The sequence below is a fragment of the Trachypithecus francoisi genome, unplaced genomic scaffold (assembly GCF_009764315.1).
Source record: "Trachypithecus francoisi isolate TF-2019V2 unplaced genomic scaffold, Tfra_2.0 Lachesis_group11, whole genome shotgun sequence".
Taxonomy (NCBI): domain Eukaryota; kingdom Metazoa; phylum Chordata; class Mammalia; order Primates; family Cercopithecidae; genus Trachypithecus; species Trachypithecus francoisi.
The window spans coordinates 21957732-21981739 of NW_022681456.1; the positions used below are offsets into that span (position 1 = coordinate 21957732).

At 48.1% G+C, this 24008-nt stretch overlaps 1 protein-coding gene across 1 annotated transcript in view; it reads right to left on the reverse strand.

Moving 5' to 3' along the window:
• The window catches only part of CUX2 (cut like homeobox 2), a 137917-nt gene extending 114441 nt beyond the window's left edge, over positions 1-23476 (reverse strand). The window contains exons 1-2 of the mRNA XM_033220603.1: positions 23372-23476; positions 19722-19769 (exon numbers count right to left, since the gene is read on the reverse strand). Coding sequence (XP_033076494.1) covers positions 19722-19757 — 36 coding nt within the window. The 5' untranslated portion in view covers positions 19758-19769; positions 23372-23476. The remainder of the gene's footprint in view (positions 1-19721; positions 19770-23371) is intronic.
• Between the last annotated feature and the right edge of the window lie 532 nt (positions 23477-24008).

Consider the following 24008-nt stretch of genomic DNA (forward strand, 5'->3'; position numbering starts at 1 on the left):
GCTGGAGTACAATGGCGTAATTTCGGCTCACTGCAAACTCGGCCTCCCAGGCTCAAGGGATCCTTCCACCTCAGCCTCCCAAGTAGCTGGGACTACAGGCACATGTCACCACACCTGACTAATTTTTGTATTTTTTGTAGAGATGAGGTCTTATCATGTTGCCAAGGCTGGTCTCAAACTCCTGGACTCAAGTGATCTGCCTGCCTCGGCCTCCCAAAGTGCTGGATTAAAGGCGTGAGCCACTGCACCCAGCCGCTTTTGCCACTTTTAGGAGGCAGTATTTCTCATACAATTATTTTTGAAATCCTCATGGAAAAGAATACTGAAACACAGGTTGGTAACTCAAAGCTGCTAGTGCAGTGGCAGAATTTGAACCCAGGTCTCCCCCTATTATATTGAACATAAAATTCCTTTTGCCTATCGATGCATTATTTATTTCTTTTTCTTGTCTTCCGGGCATTTCTCTTGAATCAGTGCCAATCAGGCCTCAGCCTGTGGTTCTGAAGCCTCTTGTAGTCTCTCTCTCCCTGTCTCACACCAGGGCATGGGGTTCAGGAGCTGGACCTGACACTCCATGTGACCTAAGCATGATTATCCACCTTGCAAGCAGATCTGCTCTGTGTAAACTGAGGCCCCTGTGCTGATCGTCCCACCTCCTACTTGCCTGATCTTTACGCCTCAGTCACTCATCTCTACAACAGGCATAATAATAACCCCTATTCCTGGGGCTTGTGACAGTGATTTCCAAAGTCAGTATGTATAGCAAGCTTAGCAGAGAGACTGATATATATTGAGATGCAGGAGATCTGGCTGCTGTGGCTACTGATGTTCCTAGGAACAGTATTCTTGGTCTGCAGTGTGTTCGAGGAATCTGTGGTTCATCACCAGCCCTTTCTTTTTTTTTTTTTTGAGATGGAGTCTCGCTCTGTTACCCAGGCTGGAGTGCAGTGGTGCAATCTTGGCTCACGGCAAACTCCGCCTCCTGGGTTCATGCCATTTTCCTGCCTCAGCCTCCTAAGTAGCTGGGACTACAAGCGCCCGCCACCATGCCCGGCTATTTTTTTTTTTTTTTAGTAGAGACGGGGTTTCACCATGTTAGCCAGGACGGTCTCGATCTCCTGACCTCATGATCCGCCTGCCTCGGCCTCCTAAAGTGCTGGGATTACAGGCGTGAGCCACCACGCCTGGCCCAGCACCAGCCCTTTCTTAGCCCAGGGATTGGTCTCAGTGGGAAAAATGATGGTGATAACAAGGATCATTTATTGAGCACCTACTATGTGCTAGGCATAGTTTCATGGAATCCTCCAACAACAACCCTATCAAGGAGGGACAAATAGAATCACCCCTTTTCCAGATAGGAAAGATGAGGCTCAGGGAGGGGAGATGACTTGCCTAAGGTCACATGGCTGACGAGAGGCAGACATGGGGCTGTGTCAGGTCCCACTGGCTCCTGGAGGATTCCCAGACCGAATCTCACAGGTTGGGTATCCAACAAAGGGGCCTGTCTCCCTGAAGCCAGGTCCTCTTCTGCTAATGGTGTCATGTCCCACTGGCCCCCAGAGTCTGAGCCCCAGACCCTCTGTCTCCAACTGCCACATCAACCTGGATCCCTACTTCCCAACTCTTTCAAACCTGTCTCCACTTTGCTGCTCTTCTGTCACTGTCCCAGGCCAGACCACTGTTAGTGCTCATCTCTTTTTTTTTTGAGATGGAGTCTTGCTCTGTTGCCCAGGCTATAGTGCAGTGGCGCGATCTCAGCTCACTGCAATCTCTGCCTCCCGAATTCAAGCAATTCTCCTGCCTCAGCCTCCTGAGTAGCTGGGATTACAGGCACATATCACCATGCCTGGCTAATTTTTGCATTTTTAGTAGAGATGGGGTTTTACCATGTTGATCAGGCTGGTCTCGAACTCCTGACCTCGTGATCCACTGGCCTCAGCCTCCCAAAGTGCTGGGATTACAGGCGTGAGCCACCGCACCTGGCCGCTCATCTCATTCTTAAGTGCTCCAAAGCACGACCCGACTTTGAGTCAGCCCCCTCCTGCCCATATACCTCCAGAGAGATTTTTCTGGAACTTGGTTTCGGGTTATACTTCCTTATATATCCAAAAAGCTTCTATGGTACCTCCCTCTGTCCGCAGATAAACTGCAGACTTAACTTGACATTCAGGACCCTGGTGTCCTGCCCATGTGTGTTTCCTGGCCTTGTCCTCTCCCCGAACCCGGCCTCCCAGCACTGCTCACTAAATAGCCATCCGGGAATAATTATTCATTTTAAGCTTTGTTTGTGCTACATATCATGCTGAACACTTGACATGCGTTACCAGCTCACTCAACATCTTGACAAACCTATGTACTAGGTACCGTTTTATTGATGAGAAAACTGAGGGTCAGAAAGAGAGGAAGTGGGCCGGGCATGGTGGCTCATGCCTGTAATTCCAGCACTTTGGGAAGCTGAGGTGGAGGCATCACTTGAGGTCAGGAGTTCTAGACCAGCCTGGCCAACATGGCAAAACCCCATCTCTACTAAAAATACAAAAATTAGCTGGGCGTGGTGGTGCGTGCCTGTAGTCCCAGCCACTCAGGAGGCTGAGGTGGGAGGACTGCTTGAGCCTGGGAGGCAGAGGTTGCAGTGAGTTGAGATAGCACCACTGCACTCCAGCCTGGGCGACAGAGGGAGACTCTGCCTCAGGAAAAAAAAAAAAAAAGAAAGGGGAAGTGACTTGCCTCAGATCACCTCCCTGGTGTTCAAACTGGGCTTGAACCCAGGTCTGCCTGATGCCAAGACCTGGGCTCACCACCACCATTCATTCCCCATGTTCCATCCTGCCCAATCTTCCTAATCTTAGCTGGGACCTCACTTCCTCCAGGAAGTCTTCTCTGTTTGCCTGCCTAAAAAGTACTCACTCTCATTGGTACAGCTGGGACATCTGTTCCTATTGTACATTGGCTTTTTTTTTTTTTTTTTTTTAAGTGGACCTTGGGCATGGGATCCCAATGGTGGCTCAGCCTCCTTGCTGAACAGAGTTCATCTCTTTCTCTAGCCAGCTCAGCACAGGGAAGAATGCATAGTAGGAGCTTTATAACATCTGCCAAATTGTTAACAATCCTTGCTCCTGCTTTGCTGCTCCCTGAATTTGGCAGGCCTCTTGGGTTCCATTCCCATTCCTCTGTCCAAAATGTACCACTGTGTGCAAGGCTGTGTATTCAGGGCTCTGTCCTGTTCCCTGACAGTGAGTGAGGTGCTCTATCTGTGAGGGAGTCCACAGGGCACCAGACAGGGTTATGTGCTCACCTAATTCTGTTTTTTACCCGCTCTTGGGCATATAATGTTAGACTATAGCCTTGACATTGGGTATGGTTTTGTAACAGAGTTCTGGCCAAAGGAATGTGGGCAGAAATGACGTGACCATTTCCAGTTTTGGCCCCTGAGAACCTCCTAGGAGGGCCATGATGTTTTCCTCTTTTCCCACGTACCAGATGATGGGAGACGCTTGGATCCCTGAATGACTGCGTGGATCAGAGCCTCCCCCACCACAACTTCCATCAACCAGCACTAGACTGTGACGCAGCCTCATCTGTTTTTGAAGTTGTTACAACAGAGATGAGCCCATTTTGACTAACGCAGACAGGCGTGGGTTCAAATTCTAGCTCTTCAACTTCTCAGTGATCTTGGTGTCTCAACCTGAGAATCAGTTTCCCCGTTGTAAAAAAAAACACAATGTTCTCAGGATTCTCCAGAATATTCCATAACAGCCCAGATGTTGGATAACCAGCCCTGAGTATGACACTCAATCAGTGCTCAAGAAATAGGAACTCCCCTTGCTCCCCTGCCCCCTCCCATCTCCCTCACCCCACCTCTGTGTCTCAGTCCCTGGGTCTCAGGGCAGGACCTCTGCTCAGTTCTGGGCTGTAGGATTCAGTTGATTTTAATCTTCACTGGATTCTGCCAGTCTTTGGTTTTATGTATTTTAATTAAGTGTTATTATTTTGTGCTTGTGGTGAGAGTGATTTTATTATAGGGCAGGAGTTTATAAACCTCAGGGAGGAAATAAATAAGAACCTTTGTCTGTTGCAGTGTGGACTCCAGGGCCAGGTGGGAGAATAAACAGAATTTAAGAGGCGGTCTTCAAGAGTGGGGAGGCGATGGGGGCCAGTGAGCCAGGGACACCTGGCTCAAGATGATGCTGTGCTTGGCAAAGCAGATCTGGAGAGACTAGGGGCCAGGGCACAGAAGCATACCTGGGGGCTCAGACCACCTCTCATTGGCTTTCAGGCCCTGCAATTCCCACTTGCCTCCTGCCTTGGGGCATTTGTACCTGCTATTCCTTTTACCTGGCATGCCGGTCTGCTCTTCCTGTGACTAGAATGTCCCTACTCTTACTTCAATTCACACACAGGTCACTTCCTCCTGGAAGCCCTCCCTGACATCCCAGGATGCTCTCATAGCCCCAGGAAGCTCCCTGGTGCAGCTGGAATTATATATTTTTTTTTTTTTTTTTTTTTTTTTTTTTTTTGAGACGGAGTCTTGCTCTTTCGCCCGGCTGGAGTGCAGTGGCCGGATCTCAGCTCACTGCAAGCTCCGCCTCCCAGGTTTTACGCCATTCTCCTGCCTCAGCCTCCGGAGTAGCTGGGACTACAGGCGCCCGCCACCTCGCCCGGCTAGTTTTTTTTTTGTATTTTTAATGGAGACGGGGTTTCACCGTGTTAGCCAGGATGGTCTCGATCTCCTGACCTCGTGATCCGCCCGTCTCGGCCTCCCAAAGTGCTGGGATTACAGGCTTGAGCCACCGCGCCCGGCCTGGAATTATATATTTACTTGCTGTGTGAGTGTCTGAATTACATCTGTCTTCCCGCCAAAAGGTTAGCTCTGTGAGGGAATCATCTTGGTCTTACTTGCTTCTGTGTCTGTAGCAGTGCGGGGCAGTAGATGCTCTGTAAATATTTGCTAAGTAAATGAATGAATGAATAAGTGAATGAATAAGGTGATTAAATTTCTCACATTCCCTCTACACCTAAAAGCAGGGGTGGCAAACGTTCCCTGTAAGGGGTCAGATATATTCATCTTTGTGGGCTAAACAGGTTCTGATCTAACAACAGCCATCTCTCAGTATCCATGGGGATGGTTTCAGGACCCCCTGACGATACCAAAATCCTCCAATGCTCAAATCCTTTATATAAAATGGTGTATTGTTTGCATATAATCTATGCATATCCTCTTATATACTTTTATTTATATTATATTATATTTTATTTTTTGAGACAAGGTCTTTTTCTGTTGCCCAGGAGTACAGTGGTACAGTCACAGCTCACTGCAGCTTCAAACTCCTGGGCTCAAGCAATCTTCCCGCCTCAGCCTCTCGAGTTGCTGGGACTACAGGTATGCACCACCACGCCCAGCTAATTTTCAAAAAAATTTTGTAGAGAAGGGGTATCAATATGTTGCCCATGCTGGTCTCAAGCAATCCTCCTGCCTCAGCCTCCCAAACTGCTGGGGTTACAGGTATGAACCATCGTGCCCAGCCCTCCTGTATACTTTGTTATTTATTTATTTATTTATTTTTGAGACGGAGTCTCACTCTGTCGCCAGGCTGGAGTGCAGTGGCACGGTCTCGGCTCACTGCAACCTCTGCTTCCCAGGTTCAAGCAATTCTCCTGCCTCAGCCTCCTGAGTAGCTGGGACTACAGGCATGTGCTGCCATGCCCAGATAATTTCTGTATTTTTAGTAGAGACGGGGTTTCACCATGTTGGCCAGGATGGTCTCGATCTCTTGACCTCATGATCTACCTGCCTCGGCCTCCCAAAGTACTGGGATTACAGGCATGAGCCACTGCACTTGGCCCCTCCTGTATACTTTAAATCATCTCTAGATGACTTATGATTCCTAATAAAATGTAAATGTTACATAAATAGCTGTTATACTGTATTTTTAAAATTTATATTATTTTTAATTGTTGTACTATTACTTTTTAGTGGTTTAAAAAATATTGTTGATCTAAGGCTGGTTGAATTCGTGGAACCCACAGATACAAATGGACTGTGTTCTAATAAGACTTTATTTACAAAGATAGGCTTTAGCCCAACGGCCACAGTCTGCTGACCTCTGACCTAAAGCATGCCATTTGTACCTCTGGTCTCGCTTGTTACAAGGATTTTCTGTGGTAGTTTACTAGGGTCAGCCCTGCAGTGACTTACAAAGCAATTTTATGTTTTCAGAAATTTTGCAATCTGGTTGTTAAACACAGCCATAAAACTAAATCATATAAACCTACAACTAAACAAATTTTGTTAAACATAAATGTAATACCACATGTGCGAACCTTGAGGACATAAAGCTTAGCCAAATAAGCCAGTCACAAGAGGACAAATACTGTATGATGCCACCTATAGGAGGTCCCTAGAGTAGTCAAATGCATAGGGACAGAAAGTAGAATGGCAAGTGCCAGAGGCTGGGGGAGAGGAATAGGGGGATTAGTATTCAATGGGTAGAGGTTTCAGTTTTGCAAGATAAAAAGAGTTCTGGAGATGGATGGGGCTGGTTGTTGCATAACAGCGTGAAGGTACTTAACTCATTGAACTGTACACTTAAAAATGGTTAAGACGATAAATTTTATGTTACATGTATTTTACCACAATACAAATTTGAAAAAAAGGCAATATATACTCAATGCTCATGACTTCCTAATTATTTGACTACATTCCACTGCTGTCTGTGCTCTGAGGTTTTTTGCATCTATTGTGTATGTGCTGGAAATACTCTGTAATGTTCTGCACATCTCTTCCCAGCCCCCTGTCAACGACATCATGTTTGAAGCTTGAAATTGGCCACGGTGGAAATATTTACACCACAGAAATGAGCAGATGCCACAGATCCGGGCTCCTCCCAGCCAGCCAGTTGTTCAGCATTTACCAGCACTCCCCTGGTTATTTCCACGGGTCTGTCTCTTACACTAGATAGTGAGTTTCAGGGCAGGGGCTCCCAAATGTGAATCACCAGAAGCTTTTACAGTCCTGACGCTCAAGCCTCATGCCAGACCAAGAACACCCGCCACTGTGAGCTGGGACCCAGGTCTTGGTATTTTTTAAAACTTGCAGGGGATTCCACTGGGCAGCCAGGGTTGGAAGTCAGTGGGCTCTGAGGTCGAGTGTCTCAAACTTTAATGTGCCCGTCATCACCAGGGGACCTTGTTAAACTGCAGATCTTGGTTTTAGAGGTCTGGCACATGGAGGTAGGGGATGGAGACTGCACTTCTAAGGTACTTCCAGGCAATGTGGATGCTGCTGGCCTGGTGACCACACTGAGTAGCGAAAGATTCTAGAGAAAGACACTGCTGTAGGCAGCACACAGGCAGCCTCACACTCAGCTCTGGAACTCACCTGTGAGTCCTACTTTGGTTGGCAAATCTCTTTTTCCTTCCCCTTCTTCCCTCTCCCCATTCCTCCCCTCCCCATCCTCCCCGTCCTCCCCTCCCCATTCCTCCCCTCCCCTCCTCTCCTGCTTCCTTCCTTCCTCCCTCTCTATCTCTCTTTTGAGATAGGGTCTTGCTCTGTCACCCAGGCTGGAGTCCAGTGGCATGATAATTGCTCACTATTGCAGCCTCGACCTGGGCTCAAGCAATCCTCCCGTCTCAGCCTTTGGAGTAGCTGGAAATGATTTTATCTATCTATCTATCTATCTATCTATCTATCTATCTATCTATCTATTTATTTTTGAGAAAGGGTCTTACTTCGTCATCCAGGCTGCAGTGCAGTGGCACGATCTCAGTTCACTGCAGCCTCGACCTCCTGGCCTCATGCAGTCCTCCTACTTCAGGCCCCTAGTAGCTGGGAGTACAGGCGTGCACCACAACGCTTGGCTAATTTTTTTGTAGAGATGGGGTTTCACTATGTTACCCAGGCTGGTCTCGAACTCCTGAGCCCAAGCAGTCGGCCTGCCTTGGCCTCCCAAAGTGTTAAGATTATAAGCGTGAGCCACTGTGTTTGGCCAAAAAAAGGTTTTTTGTAGAGACCAAGCCTGGTCTCAACCTCCTGAGCTCAAACAATCCTTCCACTGCGGCCTCCCAAAGTGCTGGGCTTACAGGTGTGAGGCGCCATACCCAGCCAGGCAAATTTCTTTCAACTGGGTGATCACATTGGTTCTTTACCCATCCCCCCAGGATAAACAAGGTGGATGTTACGAGAACCCATTTTATGGAACAGGAGACAGGCTAGAGAGAAAGTGACCTGAGCCGGGCCCATCCTTCTCCTGGCTGTGTGACCTAAGGTGGGTTTCTCACCCTCTCTGGGCCTCATTCCTGCTGTTCAGGGCATCTGGGAGGTTTGATTGTGATATCGGATGTCTGAAGGTCTCTCGCAGGGTCCACCTCAGAGAGGATACCCACATCTAGAAAGGTTCCTTCTGTATCTAAATTTGGAGGTGTTGCTTCAGGGGACCCATTCTGACAATGAACCTAGGGGGTCACACAGTCCAGCCCTCTGCCTCTGAGCTAGGCCAAGAGCGGGGGCCCTTTCTGGGTGCAATGTACTTTGCCTTTGTGGAGGCAGCATTCAGCACCTCCACAATTAGTCAATGCACTGGGGGATTATTTCAGTCATAATCATCTTAATTGTAATAATCATGGTAATCGCAGCCTCTGACACTGATCTAAGTTTCTCTGCACCAGGCACTGTTCTACACCTTTGCATCTATTACCTCATCTGATCTTCACCTTCACCTATAAGGTGAAGTGCCATTTGTACCTCTGTTCTCACTTGGTACAAAGATTGTCTATGGTGGCTTACTGGGGTCAGCCTGCAGTGGCTTGCAAAGACCATTTTACAGACGACAAGTTCCATTTTACAGATGAAGACATCAAGGCACAGAGAAAAAGAAAAGTGCCCCAGTCACAGATTACAGTTGACCCTTGAACAGTGTAAGTTTGAACTGCGCAGGTCTGTTGACACACAGATTTTTTTTTTCTTCAGCCAAATGCAATAAAAAACATAGTTTTTAAGGCCTGGCACAGTGGCTCACACCTGTAATCCTAGCACTTTGGGAGGCCGAGGCAGGCGGATCACCTGAGGTCAGGAGTTCGAGACCAGCCTGGTCAACATAGTGAAGCCCCGTCTCTACTAAAAATACAAAATTAGCCAGGTGTGGTGGCACAGGCCTGTAATCCCAGCTACTCAGGAGGCTGAGGCAGGAGAATTGCTTGAACATGGGAGGTGGAGGTTGCAGTGAGCTGAGATTGCAACAATGCACTCCAATCTGGGAGACAGAGTGGGACTCTGTCTCAAAAAAAATATCCACACACACACACACACACACACACACCATAGTTTTCACTGGATGTGAAACCTGCACATATGCAGAGCCAGGTTTTCCTATATGCAGGGGGACTTGCATGGTTTTGAGTGTGGGGCAGGTCTTGGAACCAATCTTCCACGTATTCTGAGGGATGACTGTAATAAGTAGCAAAGCTGGGATTTGAACCCAGGTAGTCTGATTCCAGAGCCATGCTCTTAACCACTGTGCTATACTATCTTTTAGGTAACTCCTACGCATGACGTAAGTATGCATGTCCCTCACTGTACTTTTAGCTTAGAGACAGGGGCATGCGTCTTGTTCCCTGCCTATCCCCAGGGCACTGCACAGGGTCTGCATATAGTGGGGCTCCAGAAAGCATTTCTCAATGAGGAAATGGGTGGGCTGGTTACTCTCTCCCATCCCCATATCCTGACTTTGTGAAACTCAACCATAACGCTATTGTCATTGGCGCTGTCTGGGAGTGTGTGGGTCCATCTGTCTCTCCCATGAGGTCGTGTATGCTGTGAGGACAGGAAAGGTATCTGGGGCCACCCGTTGCCACATCTCTGAAGCCTGGCACTCACCCTTGTAGACAACAGGTGCCAAATACGTGCTGTGAAATGAAGGTCTCAGGAGGGAGGCAGGGGTGTGCTCTGGGGGAGCTGGTTGGGGGGTGAGGGCATTTGGGGAGAAGAGGGTCGGCCCCTGGGGGTGTGCCCTCTAGGAAGACTCCATCACTGTCTGCCCCCAGCTGGCTGCCCTGGCTGGTTTTCCAACAAGAAAATATAGGAGAAAGCCCGAGTGAGCAGGAGGGGGACACCAGCCTGCCCCAACCCCAGGAGCTACCAGGATTGAAGCCCAGTAGGAAGGCGGGTCTGGAACCTTAGGTTTTGGAGAGAACAGAAAGAGTGTCCAGAGCTCAGCTGGCAGCAACACTGAATCACCATGATCCTCTACTCTGCAACAAGCTCTTGATCTGCACCGAATCCACCCAGCCTTCCTAGGCGGTACGTCCCCATTTTACAGACAAGGAAACTGAAGTTCACTGAAGAACCTGGCAATCGGCAGCACTGCAATTTGAACCCGGCTCCAGGCGACTCTAAGCTTAAGTCACTTCTCCACTGCCACAGGCTCCAGATGAATGAGGAATCTGCATTCACCCTTTCACCCCCGGAATTAAGTGCCGTTCCTGACACCCAGTGGGTACTCAAATTCTTCCTGAATGCATGAGTAAACAGTAATGTTCACCACCTTAGCCCCTGCATCTAGCGCCATACCTGGCACCTAGTAGGTGCTCAACAAACACCTACTGACCAGATAAACGACCAGGACTGCACGAGTGCCCACATGACCCACGCTGGTGTCGGTGGGGCTGTCGCGGTAGCTTCCATCTTGCGTCTCCCACCTCCCAGGAGGCAGATGTGAGCACTGAGAGACACTGGGCCGACTGAGCCGTGAGATGGATGCACGCCCAGCGGCCTTATCTCCCCACTGACTGGCCCCGCACGGCCTTCCATAATGCAGTCCATTAAAAGGCTTGTAAATTTTCATACACGAAAGCCTACCATGGCGTCGGCACAGACTAATTGTTGTTAAATGTGCGGGAATGTTACTGCCATGCGGCTGGAGCGATCACTCTTCCCAGCCCGGCCCAGACGCCAGCCCATTCCTCTGCAGGCGGAAAGCTTACAACATTCGCACAAGGCCAAAAAGCAATTCGTGTCAAAAAGATCAATAATATAAAAATAAAGCGCAAGAATTCTAGTTAAAGGGAATGTCATATAAATATGTGGTTCACGTCCATGACTCCAAGATTAAAAAAATCAATCAATATCGTTCTTTAGATGATGTTATTTCTAATGAGAAATACCCAGAACAACTGCAAATAACTGCTTAACTGGGGGGAAAAAAGCATTAATAATTTACTTTATAAGGCATATAATACTGAATGAAAGAGGATTGCTGCTGGTTCTTAATTTGGTTGTAATATGGCGTGACAGGTTCAATAATGCTTTGGTGGGTTCTTAATATTAAATTTGGAAGGACGTTCATTCAGTTTATCGTTAAGTTTTACCCCAAGCCGGGCAGGGCAGACTTCCAGAGGGGCAAGACTGGGTTATGGGCAGCCAAGGACGATGCACCATCAAAGCAACTATGTTATCAAAGAGGAAGGAGGACGGGGAGGCCGGGCGCGGTGGCTCACGCCTGTAATCCTAGCACTTTGGGAGGCAGAGGCAGGAGGATCGCTTGAGGCTAGGAGCTCAAGACCAGCCTGGCCAACATGGTGAAACCACGTCTCTTCAAAAAATACAAAAATTAGCTGGGTGTGGTGGCGCACTCCTGCAGTCCCAGCTACTCGGGAGGTTGAGGCAGGAGAAGTGCTTGAACCCAGGAGGCAGAGGTTGCAGTGAGCCGAGACTGTGCCACTGCACTCCGGCAGAGGAAAAAGGGGGGGTCATGTGTGTGCACATGTGCGTGTCAGGGGTAGTAGAGAAAATGGGAGGTCTTCTCCTCATTATATCTGATGTGAGCTGCAAGCAACACTCCTGTTTATTGAGCACTTATTATGCACCAAGTTCTGGGCTGGATATGCAGACTTGGGCTCGAATCACAGCTCTTTGTATGCGGTGGGCTTTCCTGGCAGATCCTGCCTGAAAGAACAGTTCAGCAAAGAAACATCGAAAAGGCCTGGGCCTGGCTGAGTGATGAGCTCCTTTCCGGTCCTAACCACCTGCAGATCTCCAGCTGGGCCCTAAATCTAGAATCACCAGCCTCAGCTCCTTCTGTACCCCCAGATCCCTCAAGGGGCCCGTTTGGCCCTCTAAGCTGAGGTTTGCATCTTCTGCTCTCTGTTCAGCTGATGAATCGCTGTGTAAGCTCAGGCAAGCCACTTTACCTCTCTGAGCCCCGGATTTACATCTATAAAAGGGGATGATACCAGCTGTGCCTCCCTGGCTGCGTTGCTGAGAGGAGGTGACACAAGAGGCATCCCCCTAAGTGACGGATAAACCTTGCCAGCCGGTGTCCCTGCCCGAGTTCCCACTCACTACCGTGGGCTGCGGGCTGAGCCTCAGTCATCTCACCTGAGCAATGGGTAGGAGCAGAAACTTCATCATGGGGCTCATGGGAGGGATAAATGTGATATACTCAGTCTCAGCACACCTGCTGGGGATGCCAACTCATGCTCACGAAGCATTCACCATGTGGTGGGCTTTGTTCTTGGGGCTTTTCAAGTATCAACTCATCGAGCACTCCCATCACTCCTATGAAATGGGTACTATTACCACCATTTAAAAACAGAGGACCAGCCCAGGCAACATGGTGAAACCCTATCTCTACAAAAAAATACAAAAATTAGCTGGGTGTGGTGGTGTGTGCCTATAGTCCCAGCTACTCGGGAGGCTGAGGTGGGAGGATTGCTTGAGCCCGGGAGGCGGAGGTTGCAGTGAGCTGTGATTGCACCAATGCACTCCAGCCTGGGAGACAGAGCAAGTCTGTCTCAAAAAAAAAAAAAAAAGGAAAAGCAGAGGAAAGTGAAAGCCACAGAGGTTATGTGCCTTGCCCAAGGTCACACAGCCAGGAAGTAGACGAGCCAAAATGAAAGCTTGAGTCAATTTGGCCCCAAAAGCCACAGTTGCCCCTACTGCTCATCCCCCAGGGTGGCCTCACCAGCCAGCAAGGCCACTGCTCCCTGTGGCCTCCCCTGCTCCCTGTGGCCTCCCCTACTGTCAGAACTGCACGCATCTAATATCTGTTGTGGTTCTAAGGGGGCCCTGTTTACAAAGGGATAGTCATACCAGTGCCAGGAGTACCAGGGTAAAGGGTAGTTTAGGGAGTGAGAGAATTATGCCATCAAAGACAGCTGGAAGAGCAAATAATGTTAAAAGGCAAAAAAAAAAAAAAAAAAAAAAAAGCCCTGTAATTAAATTTCAGCTCAAACGGAAGTGCAAGAGTTTGCAGGCAGACGCGGAGCAGAAGCAGGGCACAGAAACCAAAGAAGGATGCAGCACATGGGGCTGGGTGGGGCTCGGGGCCAGAGTAGGGAGGGACGTGCACATCTTGGGTGATCTCAGCTATGAGGAAACCCTCCACTCCCCACTCGGGAAGCCTGGCTGCAAGCACAGGTACTGACCCACCAGAAAGGTCTTCTCCTAGGTTAGGACTATCCTTCCCCACCCACGATTGTCTTGGTGGGAAAAGCAGAAAAACCTCAGTGTCTCAGAAAGCATCTGGGCCTGGGGCAGGGGGGATGGAGGAATGATCTCTCCTCTCGGTCATCTCTGAGAGACCAGGGTCCCCATATTATCAGATTAGTGGCCAGAGGGATCCTGTTAAAACCTGAGTCAGGGCTGGTCCCTCCTCTGCTCTAAAGCCTCCCATGACTCCCACTTTATTCAGAGTTGCAGTCAAAGTCCTTACAGTAGTCTCGAGCCACTAGCTTTAGGCAGATGCATAAAGTCAGATGATGCTAAGCACCAGTGAATGCGAGGGGCTCCAGGGTTGATGGAGGGCTGGGGTGGTCAGGGAGGGTTCCCTGCTCCCCAGGACCTGACATTTGAAAGGAGCTCATCCAGCAAAGATGAGCAAAGATGGTGCAGGGAAGAGCATTTTAGGCAGAGGGCATGGCAAGCACTGACACCCTGAGGTGTGAATGAACCAGGTGCTCACAGTCAGATGGCAGTTGGGGCTGCAGTCATCTGACGGCTCGACTGGGTTGGACGTCTACCATGGCCCCTGACTCCAGTCTGGTACCTCAGCTCTCCTGGCCTCTCCTCCATGTGCTGTCTTATCCCCCAGACCCTCTCCATGCAGGCTGGGCTTCTCACACAGGGTGGTCTCCAGGTAGTCACATTTCTCACATAAAGGATGAGTTTGGGGAGGTGTGATGGGGAGAGCCAGCAGGAAGGCTAAAGGCTACACTGGATCATGGCACAGTGTCACCTCCGCCATGTTCTACTCGTCAAAGTAGGCACAGGAGCAGATTCAAAGTATGGAGACACAGACTCCATCTCTTGGCGGGGAATGCAGGGACACATGGCAGATGTGCATGGGATGGAGACATTGCCATTGCTGTCACGGGGGCAGGGTGTCAATGTGAAGTGCAGCAAACAAGTAGAACCTTTGGGATGGAACTGACGGCCTCCCTTGGGCTCCTGGATATTATTTCAGAATCACAGGGACTCGGTTCCTACAGACATTTTTTCTTTCTCTTTCTTTAAAGGATTCCATGTGGAATCCTAGGGACATCCTTGAGGGCAGGGATGGTGTCTCACCATCTTTGGATCTGCAACAGTCCTCACACAGAGCCCAGGACACAGAAAGTTCTCCACAAGGATCTGTTGAGCAGACCTGCATGGTGCCAATAGAAGGGTAGCCTTGTCTTCTTTGGGAAGTCCTTCTTCTGGGTACTGCAAAAATGCTTGCTCTCCCTCATACCAAGAAGGGGTCGAGGTGACCATCACTGGGCTAGCATCTAGAACCCCGCCTAGTATGCAGCAGCTACTCAATAAATGCTTGCTGTGGTGAATAAACGATTACATGGGCTCAATTGATGATCTAATGCATCTTTAACCCTCTCTCTAAGCTCCTAGAAGATGATCATGCCACACGAATTTCCCCAGACCCTGAGTTGTTAGAGGGAGAACACTCTCAGTCCCACGCAACCATGCATGCCCACCATGTTGGCAACAAGTGACTCACTGGCCACTTGACACACAGAATGTCACTGAATCTCATGCAATCGTATAAGCTGACCCTATTTATACATGAGGAAACAGTGGCTCAGAGACATAAAGTCACTCGCCAAGGTCACATAAGCTTGTCAGTGTTAGGGCGGGGCTCAGACCATGGGTGTCTAACCTCCCCTGGGCGTCAGAGGCCAGGTCGGCCCACTTGGTCCCCAAACTACTGTGTTTCAATCAGGCCCAAGTGAATGTCTCTGTTCTAATCCAACCCAAAAGGTTTTCCACCATACAGGCCACATTCCCTTTATGGTAGAAGAAAAAGGCGGCAGAGAAAAAGACAATCTCAAGCTGGGCCGGTGTACATGCGCTTCAGAAAAGTTTCACCTCTGAGTTAGCATAACAAAACTTTTAATTTAGATGTTTTCATGTCTCCCTCCAAGTAAAAATAAGTTTAAAATAATGACTGTAATAAATGAAGGTAATTAATTGTAGTTTGTTCCTTTACTGTCTAGTCAGCTTAATTTTACCTTTTCAACTAATAATGAGAAAATAATTTTTGTGCTCGGAGGGTTAATGATATGTAACTGCGAGAACTGCTAATTGCATGTTGCAATCCATCCATCAACAACCCCATCTGTGCGACTTGATTATGTTTGCTAAATTATTGCTTTGAATTATCTTTCATAAAGCAACTTTTATAATTAGTGAGGCTTTCGTCTTGCTCTTTTCTCTGTACACAAGGATATTCAAACTTTGGCCATTTCAAGCTGTCTCCATTAAGCCACGTTCTCCGGCTGTCTTTGTTTCCCTGAACAGGAGAAATCAAAACTGTCCTTTAAGCAATCAAGGCAGACAGAGAAGCTTCCTTGATTCACAGCAGGGCAAATTCACTTCCTCTCCGCCCCCTCCCACTGGCACAAGCGGGTGCACGCACGCACACAAACACACACACACATACACACACAGAAAGAAAGAAAACATAGATCCACACATATATAATATAAAAAGATAAGAAGTATGCCCAGATTCTGAACACACCAGGGCTGGTGAAGCAAAATTCAGGAATAACATGGTATCTTTTTTGAACATCGTATATTTCATGGTATATACCATGAAACTGAACATGGTATAGTTCAAGGAAAGGCCTGCACTGGGAAGAAGGAATGACGGGTGTGATATTCAGCCCTGGCATTTTATGGGCTAGTTTATGTGACTTGGGACGGTATTTGCCCTAGAGAATATTTCCAGGAGGTGATTAATACCCACTTGGGAATCGCAGCGCCAGCCCAGAGCCCAGTGGATTGCGAGAGGAGAGCGGCATAAAGGATGAGGCCTCGTTAAAAAAATTAAAATGAAAATCAAATTTGGATTATAAACGGCCTGTGCATGTGCAGCTTTTTCTGGACGAAGAAGATGCTTTTTATTAACACCTTTCTTTGGCGGCGTCTCTCCCCTGAGGCGCAAGGAGGACACAGAGGCCACTATGGCTTAGTCAATAGATCATGAGAAAAGCAGGGCTTTCAGGAATAAAATTCCAGACAAATGTAGTCTTCTTGGTACATTAAAGGGACGATGGAAAGCCCTCTTAAGAAAATTAACAAAGTTCTTTAAGGTCTCCAGCTATTAAAGCAGCATCTATTCAATGTGCCACATGGGTTTTGAAAACGAGAATTCTGCTTTGTCTTTCCTTTTGGCCTAAGACTTTCTCTGTCCCAGTATTTATTGAGCACCAACTGTGTGCCAGACCCTGGGACTGACTCCATGCTGCTAAAGTTTTTGAATCCTTTTTCCTTTTTTAAGAGACCAGGTCTTGCTCTGTTGCCCATAATAGAAAGAAGTGGTATAATCATAGCTCACTACAGCCTTGAACTCCTGGCCTCAAGTGATCCTCCCACCTCAGCCTCCTGAGTAGCTGGGACTACAGGCACGAGCCACCATGCCCAGCTAATTTAAAATTTTTTTTGTAGAGATGGGGTCTCATTATGTTGCCCACACTGGTCTCAAACTCCTGGCCCCAGGTGATCCTCCCACCTTAGCCTCCCAAAGTGCTGGGATTACAGGCATGAGTGACCACACCTGGCTTCTGAATCCTTATTGTTAGCCTCATTTGGCTGAGGAGGAAAGCTGAAGTCCAGAGAGGTTAAGGAACTTCCCCAAGGCTACACAGCTGGTTTAGGAGCAGAGCTGAGGTTTTGACCAGGCCTGAGTCAGACCTGCATGTATTTTCTACCATGCTGCAGTCAGGTCTTCTCCCAAACATCACCCAAACCTAACGTTTCTCCTATTGAAAAGCTAACATAAGTCATACCCACCTCCTACAGGAAAAAAAAACCCCTCAAACCCTTCTTTGAGATAAAAAGCCTTTAACACCTAGTTAGGAAAGTGGCAGATGGCTGCTCAGCCATACTAGAGACCCAGTAAACCTGTATTGGAGGTCACTGCTTATAGGAATAATAAAATATCCAAGACTTCTCATATGCAAGGCAGTATTTTAAGCACTTCATCTGTGTTAACTTTGTTCTTCCTCAATCTCACCCCGTGAAATATGTATATATATATTTTTTTCTTTTGAGACAGAGTCTTGCTCTGTCGCCCAGGCTGGAATGCAGTGGCGCAATCTTGGCTCACTGCAACCTCCGCCTTCTGGGTTCAAGCGATTCTCCTGTCTCAGATTCCTGGGTAATGGGAATTACAGGTGTCCGCCACCACACCTGGCTAATTTTTGTATTTTTAGTAGAGTTGGGGTTCCACTATGTTGGCCAGGCTGGTCTCAAACTCCTGACCTGAAGTGACCTACCCTCCTCGGCCTCCCAAAGTGCTGGGATTACAGGGGTGAGCCACTGCCTGGCCTGAAATATGTATAATTAGTATCTCATTTTACAGATGAGGAAATGGAGGCATAGAGAGGTTAAGTAGCTCACCCCAAATCACACAGCTAGTAAGTGGGAGAGGTGGGATGCCAACCCAGGCTGACTTCAGCATCTGTGCTCTTCACCCGCTAACAGCTCTTCATGTGTCAGACATTATATTAAACCCTTTCCCTGCATTAGATCTCAGTTAATCCTCAAAACAACATGAAAAGACTTGCCAGTGTCTTTATACTCCCATTTAACAGATAGGGAAAACTGAGGTTCTAAAAGGCCAACGGAAGCTCTGTTCACACCAACTCAAGCAAGGAAACAGTTGAGAAAGTGATGCTCTCTACAAACAGCTCAATGCCTGTCTTTAGATTGGGCAGAGGGATCAGTTGCTATAGGTAGCTTGTGTGCTGAGCGGCTCTCCTGGGACTAGGAGTTGGTAGATGGGAACCTCTATTTTTTTTTTTTGTAACACAAAGTCATGAAAACCCCCATTCCTAACATTATTGGTCTTTCTGGTTTTTTTCTTCCCAGCCCAGGCACCTCGCAACCAAATGAATCAATACCGGATGGCCCTGTAAATAAATAAGCACATCAGTCAACTCGGTAATAAAATGAAAGGATGAAAAATATGGAAATCAGCGACATTTGTGTAAATCCAGTTATTGTTTACTTTAATATTGCCTTATGTGCTTATGTGGTTCCAAAGAGACATATTTAAAGTAATGTGGTGCTTGGTGGATGACAGACTTAAAATGCATCCCCTCTGGTGAGCTCCGAGTGTGGCCAATCCTTCTGGGGTCCTGCCTGAGCCCAGGAAAGCCTGAGAAGAGCCCCCTCAAGATGGAACGCTTTAGAAATCCCTGGACCCACATGATTCCAGTCTTTTCTTGGCCTGCCTCCTGTGCCAGCCAGCCAAATGGACATTATCAGACTCTTGGTTACGAAGGCAAGCAAAGAGGAGAAATGGGGGCGGTTCACCCTGATCACAGGGCTTCCAAAAGGCAAGATAAATTATTTACTGAGGACAGCAAAGGGACTAGGGCTCAGCGGGTTGGCAGGAAAGAATGCGGACAATGTCAGTTTTATACTCAAACAGTGGGCTGGTGCAAAGAATTTCTGGTTGGGCTGGTAACTGTGTGGACTTATCTGCAAGGCTGCCTCAGAGAATCAAAGGAGAGCAGAATGCCAAGAGAGGGCAAAGGTCATCTCGTACCAATCTCTGATTTTAAAGATAGGAAACCAAGCCTGGAAGGTGACGTAGGTTTGTTCAAGGTCATAGATCTTTCTTAAATTTTATTTTTTACTGTTTTAGAGACAGGGGCTCACTCTGTCACCCAGGTTGGTGTGCAGTGGTAGGATCATGGCTTACTGCAGCCTCAACGTGACGGGTTTAAGCAGTCCTCTCACCTCAGCCTCCAGAGTAGCTGGGACTACAGGCACGTGCCACCATGACTAGCTAATTTTTAATTTTTTTGTAGAGATGGGGTTCTTGTTATGCTGCCTAGGCTGGTCTTGAACTTCTGGCCTCAAGTGATCCTCCCACTTCAGCCTCCCAAAGCACTGGGATTACAGGTGTGAGCCACTGTGTATGCCCCAAGGTCACAGATCTTACATGTAGCAGAGCCAGTGTAAGGTTGGGCAAAGTCTAGGGAGAGGGAGATTTCTTGGAAATCAGACTTGAATTCTGTCAAACTGAACAGAGAACCAATTCTTATCACTACACCATTGGCATGGGACACCAGAGGGAAGGGCACAGAGTTTGCAATGGGGACAGGGAAGCTTCTCCAAAGCTTCTGGAGGCTGCTGGCCCCCTTGGGCAATTCTAGGTGGGACAGGAAGGGGAGCCATGGGGGGCACTTTTCTGACATGCTGTGGGCCCTGGGTCTTACCTCGGCTTGGAAGCTTTTTAATACAGGAGCCACCATCTCTCTGATTTCCTGAAAAAGAGATCAGCAAAGAGTTCACTACAGTGCCAGGTGGGACGCCCCCATGGCCCCTGCTTGTAGCTCACTGCTGTCCCTGGCTCAGCATTTCCTAAGCATGTCCCATGGGGCCTGAACTCCATTGGATTTCATAAGGGACACACACAAATAGGGGTACCAAGCCACACCAGACTGGGAAATGTCAAGTCCAAGGGGTTTCTTTCCTGCAGGACTTTCTGGAGTCTTTCATAATGCATGCAGGGAATTTCCAGAAGACAAAGGAAGTGGCATTTCTCAAATGGATTTGATCATAGAATGGTCTTTTATGCGAAATGTCTTGTGAGACAGGTAGTCCATCCCAGGTCACACTTTGGGGTGGGGTGGGGGCTGGAGAGGTAACCTGAATTCTCCATGCTTAGCACTACATGGAAGTCTTTCCTTAAAAACCTTCTGCCCTTCAAGGTGTCGCCCGGGGCAGCCTCTTTCAGGTTGCAAGGTCTCCGTGACCCTACCCTGTAGCCACCTCTCCAGTGAAGACTGCCTTTTGCATTTTAGCAATGCCACTTGTGTACTTGACTCTCCTTCCTCACCAGAACGTGCAGTTTCTGCAATCTAGGCTGGGTCTCTACCCCATTTGAGCTGTGCAGCTGTTTGAGGAACTCTATGGATGTGGGCTGTCTTCAGAGGAGAAGTTTGTCCCAGTCACCCTGAGCCTCCTATTTCCAGACCCTAATTTCCTGGCTTTCATGAATGACCTGAGAATCCCAGCAACTTGGGCTAGCCTGGCAAACTCCTATGTATTCTTCTCCCTGGCACGTAAGAGGGAAGCCTTAAGAACCACGTGTCCTGAGACTCCAAACCTAATCCTCCAGTTTCCTGTGAGATCTGCTGGTGTGACTCCCCCATCACAATCAGCCACAGCTACCAGTAATCCCCACGGGAGGCACTGAGGGACTAGACAGGGTGGGGAGGGGGTGCCCCAGACAGCACAGGAAAGGAAGAGATGGGCTGAAGAAGACTTATGGGCAGGTAAAGAATAAACCCCTTCATTATGCAAATAATAATGTGTTGCTTCCGCCCCTGATTCCAGATCCCTGGGGCTTTCCTGAGCCACTGATTGATAGACTGATGTATGTCGGGGACCTTCAGGGGAGACACAGGCCTAGTAGACTTGACCATAAGGGGCCATGGGTGCAAGGCTGAGCCATGGAGAAGGAAACTTCTGAGAATCTGGGTCACAGGTGGTGAACTCAAATGCCCACCAGGCCAGGCAGGAAGCAACTACAAGGGAGGCGGGGACAATGCAAGCCCCACCGATGGAGTGACGTGCTCGGCTCTAGCTGATGACGGCAGCATGAGCACGGAATCTCTGGGTTGCACAATCTACCAAATATTCTCAAAAGACACTGGAAATCCAATTTTTAGGTGAAATCATCTGAGATGCTAAATATTGGCAACTCACCATAAAGTTCGAAAGACTTTACAGACTAAATAAAAATGTGATGGCGGGAGACCTCTGGTCCATGTTCAGGACCATGTTCAGGACATTAGTTCTGGATGGGACCTTTCAGAAACCATCTCTCCAGTTCCTTAAGTTTACAGAAGGGGAAACTGAGGCCCCAAGAGGGGCTGGCCTGCTCAAGGTCACACAGCAAGTAAATGGCGCAGCTAGAATTTGAACCCAGGTCACTGGACTCCCCAAACAGGCCCTTTTCACAGCCCCACACTCAAGTATCTGAGCACTCTGCGAGGGACAGGCTTGGCGGGACTTCGTGCTAATGCCGCCCATTTCTAGAAGCACGCCGCCTCGTCTGCTTCACGGCTGGGGGACGCCCAGCACAGGCGCAAGCAGGAGGTGAGCTGGGCACCAGCCAGAGGAGCTCTTAAATAAAGCCTCGGCGTGACTTTCTCCATCAGGAGAGACTGGCTCCAAAAAGGAGAATTTTCAGAGGCACGACTATAATAGGAATGGAAACTTATTCCTCCTAATTACATAATTGCATAATTATGCAGTATTAAAATTATGTAAGCTGAACTCAGAGGCTTAAAACATGGCCTGGATTTCCCTCATCACCTGGGGGCTCCCACATGGCCTCAGAAGAAAGTCAGTTGGGCTAGGAGGAGGATGAGACAGAGGGTCTAAGCTGACTAGAGAGAGGGCATGTGCAGCTGTGAAGATGTGGGGCGGATTCAGCTTTGCTTCCTGGAGTCAAAGGAGAATCAAAGGTAACCTCATTCTGGGGAGAAAAATTAGTTTCTAGACCAAGCTGAGCTCTGTTCTAAAAGGTGAAGGAAGGGTTCTCAGCATCACTGGTGCCTTCTTGGCTCTTGGAGTCAAACCAAAGGCCTGGCTTGGCTTTTCTGAAGCCACAACATGGGAGAGGCTTTTAGACCTGAGATTCATGCCCCTTCTCCACATAGACACTCTCTTCCTTCCAGACTTGCTCCATGGACAAATTCTAGCTAGATTCTAGTCCCTTCTCTTGACTTGAAGAACCAAAGACATTTATGACTTGTGTGAGAAGGGTTTTGCAGCTAAGAGGCTGAGGTGGACCTGAGGCTTCTCCCCTCTGTGCTCATATGGCCTGATCCCTAGCTGGGTTTGCCTCTTCCCTGTCTTCCCATGCTCCCCTCCCTGAACAGCGAGATGGCAACAGGATCCCCCAGCAATCCCGGTATCAGACTGGCAGAGTGTAAGTGGTGGAATCAAAGTCTCCCATCTGAATGCCAAACTCTGCCCCACCTTCCTGCAGCACACCTGAGCAGGTAAGGACAGATGTTAACCTTCTGCTGACCAGAATGAAACACAGTTGGCTTTGGGGAGATCTGGCCGCAGAGATCCCTGATGTCTGTCCCCTGTCACAGCCCTGATTGCCACATCCTTTTTATATAGAGTCAGAGGGCTTTACTTTCCCTGTTTGTATTTATTCTCATCATTTGTTTTGTAATTTGAGAAGCAATAGGGGGGCCTGTGAGAGGAAGGAAAAGAATTCACACATCCAGGGCTGGTAAAGAACAGAAACTTGTCTGTTCTAGTCTGTTCCTTGGGGGGCTCTTACATTGCTGGGGGCTAGTCATTCTCTGTCCCCTACCAAGCTCCCGGCAATGGCTGCTAGAAAAGGCATAGCTGGTTGCTGGGACTGCAAGGGAGGCGGTGAAGGGGAAGAATGAGGTGCACGTACAGGGGGTGAGAGGCCGAGTTTCAGAGATGATGAGCGCCGGCAGGCCCCGAGAGGGTGTTAGAGAGTCGACGGCTGCCTTCTTCCAGACGCCAATGGGAAAGCAAAATAAAATCAAGAACTCTAAGGCACATTGTCTTTGCCAGCAAGGCCAGGCATTTGACTTGGATATGAATGTGGGGGGAAAATGGATGTTTCACAGCACCCTCGAAAAACAATGACGTTGATGGAGAAACGCCCCGCCCTCCCTTCAGTCGGCACTGCTAAGCACCGCTAGGCCAAGAAACTCCGAAAGGTTGGGGGCTGTCATTTTTCTTTGTGGCTAATTAGCTTCTTTTCTTGTTAGTCACTTACATCTACAGTTTTCAAAATATAGTTTGAATGGAGAGAAATCTGCATTCCTACTGAGTTAATTCTATAACAGCAAATATACCATACCTCAGGTACATTTTTCTTAAATTCCCGGCGGAGTTCAATTAAATGTTTATGAGAATGTTCACTCTCCTCCTGCCGTGCAGACAGCTCAGAAGCGACGGAATTAAGCTCCTTCTGGAACAATAAAAAAAAAAAAAAAAAAAGAGAGAGAAAAGAAAAAAGATTTTTTTTTCTTTATTCCTTTTTAACCATTGTACAAAACAGCATTCTGAACAAGTTTTCTTAACTTACAAAGCTGAGAAAAGACAGGATATTGACTCCTGCTACAAATAAATAATTTACAAAACTGGGATGCAACTGAAAAAAAAAATCCAGGACAGCTTTTTTTGCTCATTGGAAGTCAGGCCAGATCAATAATCTTCTATAAAGTTGGGTGGAGTTGGTTTTTTTTCTTTTTTCATCTCTTCCCCCACCCCCTGCCCCACCTCTTAAATTTCCAAAGGAGTGATGGCATAAGCTTGTCAGTAACTGTAGAAAACATCTCCAAACCATGTCAAAATAGTAAAGTGCGGCATATTGTATGGACATATTATAGTGGAAGAAAGTGCTGTCGACAGCTTTCATATATCAGAGGTGGGAACGGCTCCAACTATGACTTACTTACACTTAAAGGTTCATAAATACGCCTTTTAAGATATAG